The 13,726-nt window shown below is 37.2% G+C and overlaps 1 protein-coding gene across 4 annotated transcripts in view; it reads left to right on the forward strand.

Moving 5' to 3' along the window:
* Ddhd1 (DDHD domain containing 1) overlaps window positions 1-13,491 on the forward strand; it is a 69,106-nt gene extending 55,615 nt beyond the window's left edge. Inside the window, exons 11-14 of one of the 4 annotated variants that reach the window (XM_013012314.1) lie at window positions 846-1,098; window positions 2,176-2,367; window positions 5,794-5,877; window positions 10,776-13,491. In XM_013012314.1, coding sequence (XP_012867768.1) covers window positions 846-1,098; window positions 2,176-2,367; window positions 5,794-5,877; window positions 10,776-10,957 — 711 coding nt within the window. In that variant the 3' untranslated portion in view covers window positions 10,958-13,491. The remainder of the gene's footprint in view (window positions 1-845; window positions 1,099-2,175; window positions 2,368-5,793; window positions 5,878-10,775) is intronic. The other 3 variants (XM_013012315.1, XM_013012317.1, XM_013012316.1) reach the window with 3 other exon arrangements.
* The last annotated feature ends 235 nt before the right edge of the window (window positions 13,492-13,726 follow it).

The raw sequence follows: 13,726 nt of genomic DNA on the forward strand, positions 1-13,726 counted from the left end.
TGGAAATAAATTTCAAATAGAATTCTGATAGGCTGTTATATAAAAATGCAACTACACAGTCTTGGCATTTTATAAATCCTTTCTCCTAACTGGAGAGTGAACTTGAGTTCAGAGGTGATTTTTGTGCCTTCTTGGGTTTGTTTGGTGCTGAGGGTTGAACCCAGGGCTCTGCACACAGTAGCACCCAACCACTGAGATATACCCTCAGCCCCTGCAGTTTTTTCTAATGCTTTTTAAATAGTTTGTCAGAACTGTGCAAGGCAGTTTTTACCAACCATCTGTTTTTCCTGAAATCCCACAAGAGCCAGAATTCTAACAAGCACCAAACAGTTGATCAGTGATAGAGAACAGAATCAAAACATTGCCCTTTGCTTCTGTGTCATCCCTGTTCACAGTAGCCAAGAGGGCTTTTGTTCACAACTGATTAATGCTGTCACTATATTGATCTATCTGTAAGCTAGATTTAATAAGAAATTAATATATTAAAAATTGCTGTGTTCCAGACCACCATTTACTATGTCAGCTTTATGAGGTTGACATAAATCTAATTGTTAGATGATAGAAGAACATAATAAAAATTATCTTCCCCTGAAAAACAAATCAATGGAAACTATTAGCCAAGACTAACTCCAATTTTTTTCATGATCTCATTATCAAGGATATGGAATTAGACCAACTACAAATTATTAGCAGTGAACAACTAGTAGTACGTGTTTGGAATGTCCATTTTTAAATTCCCTCTCTGAGTTCTGCTTAGCATACAGTAGAATAAACAATGAACAGTTTACCAAAATCCAAGCATTGTGCATTAATGTTGTGTTTCTTTGAATTCTTTTTAAATCAAGGCTTATAGATTAGAACCATTAATATTGAAACACTACAGCAACATTTCACCTGTCCAGATCCACTGGTACAATACTTCAAATCCCCTACCTTATGAGCACATGAAGCCAAGCTTTCTCAACCCAGCAAAAGAATCTACCTCAGTTTCAGAGAATGAAGGCATCTCAACCATACCAAGCCCTGTGACCTCACCAGTTTTACCACGCCGACACTATGGAGAATCCATAACTAACATAGGCAAAGCAAGCATATTAGGTAATTTCTCTTCACTGTTCCTTACCTGACTATATGTACATACTCCATGTGGCAGAGTTGGAGATACTCCATTACCAAACTTCCAACAGTTAGTCTCTGAGGATTAATTACTCTCTGCTTGTTCATAGTCAAGGGCCAAGAACTTTTAAAGGTTATCTGATGAGGTCTTCCAGTTTCAGATGCGAAAAAGCAGGAAGAACAGGCAAGGCATTGTTCTGAGCATCAAGTCCCTTATTTTAATCTTGGCCCTTCCCCTTACTGGGAGAACTTAGGCAAGTTCTGTTGTTTATAATGCTTTTACCTCCTCACCTATGAGAGAGAGCCAGGCCTGTATTCTAAAGGTACCCACACACACAGTTCTTTGATCTGTTCTAAAAGTCTCTCAGACATTGTGCTTCCTAGGACAGAAAATATATTTCATTTCTTTGTGAGTGGTCTCTAGAGCACTAGCACAAAGTTTGGCATGTCACTGGAAAAATGTGTCGTTTGAATTTGTCCTTGCCTTTTGGTTACAAGTTGCCTTTACATAAAATGCCTCAAGATGGCACTATTTCACTCCACATTCGGAGGTGGTTTCGATTTTTTTTTTTTCAACCTGTCCACTCAACTTTAATAGTAATTATATGTATCAATAATGGCTATTTACCCATGTAAGTAATAACATGGTTCCTTTATCAGAGGTCTTAATCTTACTAAATACTTCAACTCAAAAACAATGATCACTTAAATAGAATAACATCTATTCCTTTGTATTTTTTTAATATTTTTATTCAAGTAGTTGTACAAAGGGATTGCCATTCAACAAACCACATTATGAATACAGTGTCTCTTGATCAATGTCACTCCTTGATTGTATATTCTTCTAAGTTGTATTCTTTGTTTATACAACTTTCCCTCTTTTCAATACTTTTTATTTGGAAACCTACAGTATAAATTATAATTTTCTTATGTCTCCACCCTGGAAAAACATGACTAGGGCCTAGCTCCTCTGCCAGTTGGCTGTAATTATGGGTGTGCTCTTCAGCTTGGAGTGTGGTGTGATTCAGCAGAATGACTACCCTGTTTTGTGAAATGCAGGGGCTGCTAGCATCGGAAAGGGACTTGGAGGAATGTTGTTCTCAAGATTTGGACGTTCATCCACATCACAGCCATCTGACCCATCAAAAGAGTCAATGGAAGACGAGAAGAAGCCAATTTCTTCACCTCCTACTACCACTGTGGCAACCCAGACCCTTCCACATAGCAGTTCTGGCTTTCTTGATTCTGCATGTTAGTTCATACGTTCTTTTTTTTAAAAAAAAAAAACAAAAACAAAAAACAAAACTTAAAGGCAAGATAATGTAAGATATCAATACTTGCAGTCAAGTCTCAGATCTGAAGTATATGTTATTGTACCCTACCACCACCCCCATACTGGAACTTGAACTTGGAGCCTGGGTGCTGTCCCTTGGCTTTTTCACTCAAGACTGGTGTTCCACCACTTGAGCCACTTCCAGCTTTTTGCTGGTTAATTGGAGATGAGTTTTATAGACTTTGCTACCTTGGCTGGCTTGGAACCACAATCCTCAGATCTCAGCCTCCTGAGTAGCTCAAATTACCAGTATGAACCACTGGTCCCCTGTAACATTAGCTTTTAAAGATGAAGAAAGGGAAAAAAACTACTACTTTTTAAGAATCCTTCCCAGAGCTGGGTGCTGGTGGGTCATACCTATAATCCTAGCTATTCAGGAGGCTGAAATCTGAGGATCACTGTTCATAGCCAGCTGGGGCAGGGAAGTTCATGAGACTCTTATCTCCAGTTAACCACCAGAAAACCAGAAGTGGTGCTATGGCTCAAAGTGATAGAACACTTTGAGGGGGGCGGGGGGGGGAGAGCACAGGGACAGCCCCAAACCCTGAGTTCAAGCCCCATGACCCACAAAAAAGCAAAAAAAAAAAAAAGCCTTGCAGGTAAATGCTGTTTCCATTTTGCATTTGTGAATGAATAATTCAATCAAGGTGTTATGATATAAAAGGTTTAAAATGCCAAGAGCTAGTAAAATCTATTTGGGGTAAGTGTCCCCTGGTCTTCTCATATAATTCATATCTATGCTAATTGTAGTCCTGAGACTTTTCCCACAGTTCCCTTCACCCAGCCTATAAGACCTTCAAAGCTTAGCAATTCTAGGTCTACTGCTTGGTTTCTCATCCTATCCCAGCTATCTAGTGTGAAGTAGGTGTTTAAGAGATGAGGAAGTGATTGGATAATTAAGCTAAACTTAGCATTAGAATGGAACTTTAATTTTTCCCCAATGAACTTACAAAATTTAAAATCTTGGATAGCTGTGAAACACTAGTAGTACCTTTAGTATGTGTTTACTTCTAAGTGTAGGCGTTATTTTAAAATGTCTAATAAAATAAAACTAATGTGTAAAATCTTAGCTTTTCTATTGACAGATGAGAAGAAACATTGCAAAACTAGCTATTCCCTCTCTGTAACTATAGCAAGAGGGAAACTATCACTAAAAATGTTTAAATAGATTTTAGTTTTTTATGGCATTGTCTCCATACTGTGTGTGCTACTCTAAATTTTGAAATCCAGCCATCCATAAAGTGTATTATAGCCGGGTGCCGGTGGCTCACACCTGTAATCCTAGCTACTCAGGAGGCTGAGATCTGAGGATCGCGGTTCAAAGCCAGCCCCGGCAGGAAAGTCTGTGAGACTCTTAATCTCAAATAAACCACTAGAAAACTGGGAATGGCACTGTAGCTCAAGCAATAGAGCACTTGCCTTGAGCTGAAGAGCCCAGGGACAGCGCCCAAGCCCAGAGTTCAAGCCCAAGACCCACCAAAAAAAAAAAAAAAGTTTACTATAAAGGAAGTAAGTTTAGGTGTTACAGCCCCAGAGACTGGCTAGTTCTTCCATAAGGAAGGGTTTGGCATTCCTAGATTGCCAGTAACAGTTTGATCTTAGTATCTAAACACTATGTGGAAAATTATTTTTAGACTTCAGTATGTATATATATATATGTGTTGGTCTTAGGGCTTGAACTCAAGAGTCTAGATGTTGCCCCTAAGCTTTGTTGCTCAAAGATATCAATTGAGCCACAGCTTAAGTTTTGGTGGATAATTGGAGATAAAAGTCTCACAGACTTCCCTGCCTAGGCTGACTTCAAACCATATCATCCTGAGTTCTCAGCCTTCTGAGTAGCTAGTATTACAGACATAAGCCACCAAACCAAGCATCTTTTTAGGTTTTGATATTTGTATAAATCTGTTTTTCTATGAGTTCCATACTATTACTGACTTAAGTTCTCATTTTATTTCATATTAAAAGTATGATTGTGAATATGTAAAATTCTGCAGAGACATGTAAATGTCAAAGCCTTAACTTCTGAGGAAAAGTAACTTGAAAGAATTTTATAGGGTAGCAGTTTAAAAATGATAGTTTCTTGTAATACTGTTAATATACAGCAGTGATACTGCTAAGCAATAGAATTGAGAGAGTAAGAAGAGCACAATAAGGAGTTGAGCTCCAGAAAAAGAGTAATGGAAACACATATAGAATCTCTTGGTCTGACGGAAGAAAACTTGTTTTGCTTGCTATTATGTTAATTCCAAAATGATAATATGAAAAGCTATTTTTCCTAGAACAGTAGTAGTGGAAGATCTGATCTTCACAAAACATATGTGCTAGGCAAGTACTGGGCCATTGAACTATACCCCTTGCCATATCCTCTCTCATTCTTGCATGTAAATTATTTGCTAGCCCTAATGATAAATTTGTCAACTATAGTCTCAACTAAATCCGAGCTGATCATGTCTTTGTTTTATATGTGTGTGTGTGTGTGTCCAGATTGAGCTATAACTATTAAAATTGTATTCCTGCTTCAGTAAATTTTTGCAATTTAAATGAAATCCTCAAGATTTGCTATACTAATTATTTTACTGCTTCAATAATATATTCTTCTTTGTAATTCATAGATGAATTCTTTATATCATAACTTCTATCTTGACTATATCTTAAAAATCATAACACTGTTCTGCCTTAAATCATCTTATGAAATTTGGTCATTGTGACTAGGTGACTGGCTTCCTTCCTTCCTTTCTTTCGTCAACTCAGCTTTGATTCCCTCGGTTCTGGATATCCCCTACTCTGGAGCCACTGTCTTGATTCTCTCACTGTCTGAGGCTAAGAAGGACCTGGCTATGCCTTCATGATCAGTCAGCCTTTCACTCTTTGAAGAGTGTTGAACTCTTTATTTTCATCAAGTTGGTATGCCTTATGTAACTAGTCTTCATTTCTCTTGAAAAGTTTCAGAGTTTAAGGTTTCATTTCCTATGACCTTGTCTATAACATATTAGTGGGTTAAGACTAAATTAGCAAATTAGGAAATATCTAGGTATTAACAGATTATAACATATATACTTCTAAGTTTAATTATGCTTACATTTTCCATGAAAGAGCTTGTCACAAAAAAAAAAAAACTGAGTATACATTTTTGGCAATTTGGAGCTTGAACCCAGAGTTTAGTGGTTACTAGGCAAGGATTCTAACCATGCCTCCAGCAGGACTGTACTTCTTTATGTATTCTAGACTTAGCCAGCTTAATTAGAAATATATTATTCTAAAATTTGGCCACTGCAGCATTGAAGGCCATTTTTAACCATCAGCCTCATCTTTACAGCATCTTGTTTGTTTGTTTGTTTTCACAGATTTCAGACTTCAAGAATCGTTCTATTATCTCCCACAACTTCTTTTTCCGGAAAATGTAATGCAGAATAAAGATAATAGCCTCGGTATGGTATATGTTAGGAATAGCACTCAGTATACTATAAAAAAAATCTAAGAGTTCTGCTCATTTAAAAAAAATGGATCAGTTTTTATATAAAATAGCCATTTAATGTGCTAAAATATATGATCCTCAGGTATTTTTCTACTAAGAGTGAACCTTAGAGAGTCAAGAAAGGCATTAGGCCAGTTTATTTTCCTAAAGGCTTCAAAAAGAGGTTCGTTATTCTTTAAATGTAATATACTTAACAATATTTAAAAAAACTCATTTCAAGTCATTTCAAATATTAACACTTAGGGTTACAGGTTTTTTATAGCTGATAACTGGTTCCAATACAAATATTTAATGTACTTTATGGGGATAAACCTACTTTAAGAAATAGTATTATTGGATACAAAAGGTATTTTCCATGTTTCTAGTTTTAGCCTACTTTAAATGTATGACTAAAGGACTAATTCTTTTTTAATTAGTGTTGAGAATGGCATGCAGGGTCTTGGATTCTACTCATCTAAATCCCCAATTTCTTAAGGATTAATCTTAACAGTTTAAATTTGTTTTTGTAAATAACTTTTTTTTTTTTTTTGTCGGTCATGGGGCTTGAACTCTGGGCTTGGGCACTGTCCCTCAGCTCTTCAACTCAAGGCGAGTGCTCTACAGCTTGAACCATAGCGCCACTTCTGGTTTTCAAGTGGATTATTGGAGATAAGAGTCTCACAGACTTTCCTTGCTTGGGCTGGCTTTGAGCTGTGATCCTCAGATCTCAGCCTCCTCAGTAGCTAGGATTACAGGTGTGAGCCACCGGCGCCCGGCCATAAATAACTTCTTTTCACAGCTTCTCTCTCCTATTTTTAATAGTGGAATTTATCTTTAGTGAGAAAAAGTTTTTCAGGGTTTTCTGTGGATATTTTAACTACATTTAATTTATAAAGTTTATTTGATAATATTTGTTGTTGTTTTGACGTGGTATTAGTTTGAGGTTTTTGTTCTTTTATGTAAGGTTATGTAAGGTTAGCCCAGGCTAACCCTGACTCATTTTTAGTGAGAAGGGAACTTAATCTTCTCATATATTTCTCCTGCAGTAAACCAGCCTTACATTTCCAAGTCATCCTTACACCCTAACAGTTAGACCACAGAGCATATCTACACCCAGAAGGTTCAGTTGGCAAAATTGATATGGCTCTCGTTTGCTCTTTCCTTGTTTGACTTATCCAATTACTCTATTAAATGTTCATGTGTCAAGATATACCATGGTAGTCACTAGAAAAGATACCGAGAAGACACAGATTTCAGTACTGCCCATAAAGTTGCTAAGAAACTAAATGTTTTGTAGGGAGCATATATTCTAGTAGAGAAGGAAGATAATCATATCATTGTATGGTAGTATGAGCCACATGACAGAGTTCCAGGTGAAAAGACTTGTCAGTTCTGAGGAATGAGAAATTGCTTTCACCTGACAAATTGCTTTCACATCATAAAATAATTGAGATGTAGACTTCTAAAGATGAAAAGATATTGCAGGGAGAAGGACCACAGGGGGTAATGCCTGTGTGATATGAAAAACTCTTAAGTTTACTTGAAAAGAACCTCAGAGAAGTGGAAGGGAAGAGTTCTGAATGTTATTGGAAATGTTAGACCAGATTGTAGACGGTCTTAACAAAAGTGGCCATTTTCTGAAGTTATTTATGATACACCGCTCATCAGTCATCAGCTATTTGAAACATGGGTATCTTCTAGGATAAAATTGACAGAAATGACACCTGATTATAAAATGTATTTTGGAACTTTTGTTACTATTTTAAGTGAAGAATAGTTAGAGAATGTTGTTAAATATTTTTGGAACAATGATAATTCACAAGTTGTGAATATTCCTTTTCCAATACCAAGCCATATCAGAAGTGTAGCTGCTCTGAAGCAAGACAGAACTAAGTTATACTGAATCTTCTTTCTTCTGAATGAATCACAAATCATCTAGAAGCATACATTATCCTTTGCGAGTACATATATTTCTAAAGCCAATGTCCTACAAATATGACCAGAATTATAAATAAGGTGTTTTATATAAGAGTCACTACATTTTTGAAATTTTTTGTCCAGGAAGGTTGAAAGGCTTCTATTAAATATAAGAAACATGTTCAGGGGGCTGGGAAGGCGGCTCAGTGGTAGAGTGCTTGCCTTACATGCATGAGGCCCTGGGTTCAATTCCTCAGCACCACATAAACAGAAAAAGCCAGAAGTGGTGCTGTGGCTCAAGCGGCAGAGTGCTCACCTTGAGCTAAAGAGCTAAGGGACAGTGCCCAGGCCCAGAGTTCAGGTCCATGACTGTATGTTATTTTCAGTTTCATATCCATGTTGACAGACCTCATACCCAGAATTCTCTAGCGAAAGTGCATTACTAACTAGATGGCTCACCTTCATGTATAGAGATTACCAACACAATGATTTGGGGAATAGGGAAGGAAATATGCCATATATATGACTCCTCAGAAAGAAAATAATATATGTTAGTGTAAGCAAAGAGCAGATGTCTGTGTCTAAACCACAGCTTTTCTTAGCTTTAATTTTCTTAAACTTTTAAGAACCACATTGTCTTTGTAGATGAAGAACTTTTAGCATTTCTGCATTTGAAAGAGGGCAAAAGAAAAAAATATTTATCATCATCTGTCCTTAAAGTGGGAAAATTGCCAGCCCATGTTCACTTTTGGTATCGTAATAATGGAAAGGCTTTAATTACATCTGAACCTTGGCCAAGAGTGTATTTCACATCACACAGAGAATGGTGCTGCTCCTTAGACCATAATTCTCTTAAGGATTCTTGATGCACACAGAAGAGAGGAAGAAGAGGATGTACCAGGCCACCTAGTTTTCCACCTGTCCTTCCAATTACCAGCATAAATGTGCGGTAACAGCACTGACAGCCAGACTGCAGGAAGTAAACCTTTTAAGGGAGATGAAAGACTAGAACAGGTTCATGAGGAAAAAGCTGGTTATCTCATTTCTTTCCAATGTGTTCTACCAAAGACAGATGGAAAAGGATAGGGAGAGCCAGTCTTGTTAATATAATTAAAGTCCCAATGGGTGGTAAAAATGATAATGGCATGTAATAGGAAAGTAATTTAATGTCTGAGTGTCCACTCTGAAAGGCAGTATTAAAGACAGTAGCATGTTAAATATGAGTAAATTTCTGGAACACAAGATCAAAGTGTTGCTGTCAAATAACGCTTATTATAACAGGAAAAATCTGGCTATTAAGTTTCAGCTGAATAGTTTTAGACTAGGAAAGTAAGTTCTTCAAAATCTTTACCAACCTTAACATAGGTTACTCTCTTTTCTGTTTCCTCTTTTCTTCCTCTAAGCAACTTCTTGGTTTCTCTTCCTTGTGCTTGAGAATTTGTTTATTCTCCTTTTCTCATCTGCCAGTCTGTTGTAATTATTGAATGTGCCTAAAATCCAGTGCATAGCTTCATAGAAGAAAAAATATCAAAGATTAGAAGTTCTTACCTCACAGGTCCAATGGATTCCAGCTATTTCTGACTTGTTTTTTAACTTGTTTTAACTATGGGAAAAAATAAATGTAGTCAGAAGATGTTTGTAAACAGCCTTTGTAGTCTATAAGTATTAGAGCCAGATAGGCATTATATTACTTTAATGTAAACCTCCCCTAAAAATCCATGGATAAATCCTTGAATCTTCTTCGTCAAAGAAGCATAATTGAATAGAAAATAACTAAAAGCATTTTCAAATTGCAAAGTGGTATTACCACAAAATACCTGCTTAAAAATTTGTATTAACTAATCGCATGTATTATTTCCTAGAGTGATAGGATTTTCTAGGTGTGTCTGCCACATTCCCAGCATAAAAGCAAAACCCAACTTTTCACTCCAGCCTTCTTGATTTTTGCTGGATTTTGCACTTCTTTCGCATTTCAAACAGAGAAGAGAATTCAAGTATCTAATAGTGTTATGGGCATTTTTGTCTTGTTTATAAAGTAGACCCTACAAAATATTGTTGGAATAAAGGACTTGACCTATAACTGTGCTGTCCTCAAACAATTGAGGACAGAACTTGAGGGGGAAAGAGCTGGCTCACTGACAGTTCTTAAAGATCAAAATGTCTTTCGTTAAAGCAATATCCTACTATATACCCAGGCTGGCTTCAAATTTACAGTCATGGCCACCATATTTTGCAAGTGTTATTTCTAATAATCTATTAAATGAATCCAGTAAAATTCTCTTAGAGCCTTGGTTTGTCAAAGTCCCTGACACAGGTACCTTACGTGGGTTTTAGAAAAGACTAACTTGAATTCACTATTCCCCTGGGTTAAATTTCTCTACCATGAAGTGGGCTCTCGTGAACTATCTAACGAGCACTTGAACAACCCAAGCTCATGTCAGACCCCTCTGAATTGATTCAGGCAAGTATGTGTGGCGGTTACCTTTAAGGACTTTCAGCCTAATGAAGAAGATATTCTTGGACTGCAAAAAGATGGTGACCTTAAAACAGATCCACCACAGAACCTGCTGGCATATAGGGGCCTCCTAACTAGGAAGTCTTGAGTGATCTGTTCCATTCCATTACTTTTGCAAACCTGGACCATAATTTGTAAGGGTGGTGTTTTCCTTAACAGATTAAGCACAAAGGTAGAAATGCTAGTATTTAAGCTTAAGGTTTTTGGTGGGAGAGTTTCCCTCCAGAACTATGCCACTGTACTAATTTTCCTTCTTTATTATTCCCTGTTGGCTTAGCAGACAAAGAAGTGGACTCCTGAGCTACTAAGCCTCTTTTGAGTATCCCATGAGATTAGAATAAAAATTCTCTCTAAAAGGGCATGGGTGATTAGAAATTTGTTTCCATCATCTGTACCATCGTATCTTAATGTAATCCTTATTCAATCTCTTTTCTTTGCAGTGGAATTGGATCACAGGATTGATTTTGAGCTCAGAGAAGGCCTTGTGGAGAGCCGCTATTGGTCAGCTGTCACGTCGCATACTGCCTATTGGTCATCTTTGGATGTGGCCCTCTTTCTGTTAACCTTCATGTATAAACATGAGCACGATAATGATGCAAAACCCAATTTAGATCCAATCTGAACTCTTGAAGGACATTAATGGCCCAAAACTGATTTTTTTTTTCTGTTAAAATGTGTATGTCAAGATACGGAGATTCCAGGATTAAGTATGTTCCAGTTTTGTTTAGGGAAAGAAATGTTTGAATTTAAAAGCACTTTATTTTTTAAAAAAGAAAACAAATTTTCAATCTAAAACAAGTTACTTATAGTTTCCATCATTTTGAGTATCAGTCACTGCATAGAAAGTGCAGTGACTATCAGCCACAGGAAGTGACACAACACCCTGTGTGAGGAAGGCTTGGATGAACTGTGTGTAGTTACCATCACTACCTAATTTCTGCAGAGTATAAAGATGTACTGATGCTGTGAAGTCTCACACATAAACCTGAACCACTGTAGGTCCACAATGGCAGCGGTCCAGTGGATCCTAGCTAAAGATTGCAAATGGTATCATTGTTGAGATTTCCATGAAAGTTTCCACAATTCTTTTGAGAGACTATAACGGATTTTAAATGTTTTAAAAGTCTAATGCTAAAACAATAATTGAACTACTGTATTTATAATTTATTATTGACTAAATGCTTTATTTCACCATTTGAAACATTACATTTTTTAATGTTTCCTTTGAACAAACTTAAGAACCACATTTATTTTCTAGAGTATGAAGACCCCTTTTCTCCATCTTTGTACTCTTCAGATGAATATATGACACTGTGGCAGAGTCAGTATTTTTTTTTCATTAAAAACTTGTGGCTTCACACATTAGTTCACTTATTTTAAAATAAAGATGAACTTTTTATTATGTCATATGTACCTCAGAGAAAGTTAAATTTTTTCTAAGCTTGACAGAGTACTCCACAGAGGGTACATTTCATCAACTTTACTAGAAAATTAGAAAACACCTTTGGAATAGGAAATACGACAACTATTTCAAACGCATTCATATTTGTGTGCCAAACAGTTAAGATGAAGCACTGGAGTGCCACTCACATGTTACCCTGATGTGATGACGAAAGCATGGGAACCCAGCAGAAGTGGTGCGGCGGGGTGCTGCGGGGCGTCCTTGGTGTCATTGTCCCCACAGTGCTTTCATCTGAGGAGCTCAAAGTGCTTTAAGGTGTCCCTTCAGTAATCTGTATGCTAGCTCCTAGAGGTAAGTAAATGAGTGTTATTGTCCTGTAACACATTAATGCATCGAGGCACCGAGACGGCTCGTGCCTGTGTTAGATCACATAGCCTAATCGGCAAAGCTTGGATTGAAGCCAGACCTCCGTGTGGTGTTCAGTGACTGGTGACTCACATGTGACTTGTGGACTGCGGACAACAGAAAGTGAAGAAACAATCAAGAAACCAGTACGTTACCCTCCATGTGTGCTCTCGGGCTCTCACACACAGAGTTCCGTGGAGCAGGGTTAAGTAGCCATCTCTGCCACAGCAGCCCTCACTTCTGAGTGGTGTCCACTAGGTTCCACTCAAGGTGCTGTCTTTACTTAGCTTTAGCTCACAAAGAAGAAATCATTTCTTTTCTGGCAGTACTGGGGATTGAACTCAGAGCCTTGTGCTTGTTCCACAAGCACTCTACCACCTGAGCCATACCCCCAGCTCTGCCCGGAATTTCTTAGCTTCCCAGTAATCCTTGTCAGATGGGAGGAGAGTTGGCCAGGCACCCATCTTCCCTGCTCCTTTCTTAATAATGCAGTAGAGACTGGCTGGCTTCTAGGTTCTACTCCACACCATCAGTACTGTTGGCTATTTTGGCCTTCCATTGAATTTGCACAACATAAAGAGCACTTTTTAGTGTTTAAAAAATTCTTAAGTCCCCATGACCAAGTACATGACTCACTAAGAAACCCTTGCTATAAAAGGCTTTTGATGAGATCTTAGCAAAGCTGAAGCAATCTCTTGAATTTAGAGATTCCTAGGAACTCAGGTCATTTTCATAACCTGTTTATTTTGTAGGTCTAATTTAGTTCTCAGGAAAATTAAACCCATGTTGTATGACTGTAACATTAAGGGTACTTGAACATATGTTGCTGTAGGTGGTATGACACTCAAATGCCTAAGAACTGGAAGGATTCCTCCTCAACCACTGGAATGTGAAAAGACCATTTTACCTTAAAAGAATGGAATCCCATGAAGCGTTTTCATTTGATACCATTGAGTAAAAAGAAAAGTATGTTCCCATGCCCAAAAAGAATATATCTGCTTCCTTTTCTTCATATTGAGGAAACAAATTGATTTCTTGGAAAGAGCAACATTCAATTTCCCTCCCCTTTCAGAATAGATGTTCTGAATTACTGAACCAGTGTGTTTGTTTCTAATTCATTATTTCATTAACAGAGATGGTAATTTTGGATTTACAATGCTCTTGTTTTGTGTCTCTGCATGTGATCATGGGATGTACTTGTATATACTCAAGTAATATTCAGAGTGTGATTCTGGCTCGATTTAGAAGCTAAGTCAGTTTCTGAGTAACATTTTGCAATTTTATTCAGCAACTACTAAAATTGGCCAAAAGAAGTTCTGTTTTTGATACTATTAAAATTTTATTCTCTACTTTGTGTACATGCAATGATTCTCTTGAGTAGTTCTGATTCTTTCATTCAACTTCAATCCAGCAAAGTTCCCAGGTGTTACAGAAAGTTAGAAGAGTGTTGCTTTATTTTTTCCTCTAAAACTAGCCCAGGGTTTTCATTCATAATTTTATTTTTAGGATTAATTTCCCTTATAACCCAATATTAACTGTCTTTAGGGAATAATTACAAAATGACACTGGATTTTCCAGTCACTA

Source organism: Dipodomys ordii, unplaced genomic scaffold (assembly GCF_000151885.1).
Source record: "Dipodomys ordii isolate 6190 unplaced genomic scaffold, Dord_2.0 Scaffold16, whole genome shotgun sequence".
In the NCBI taxonomy this organism is placed as follows: Eukaryota; Metazoa; Chordata; class Mammalia; order Rodentia; family Heteromyidae; genus Dipodomys; species Dipodomys ordii.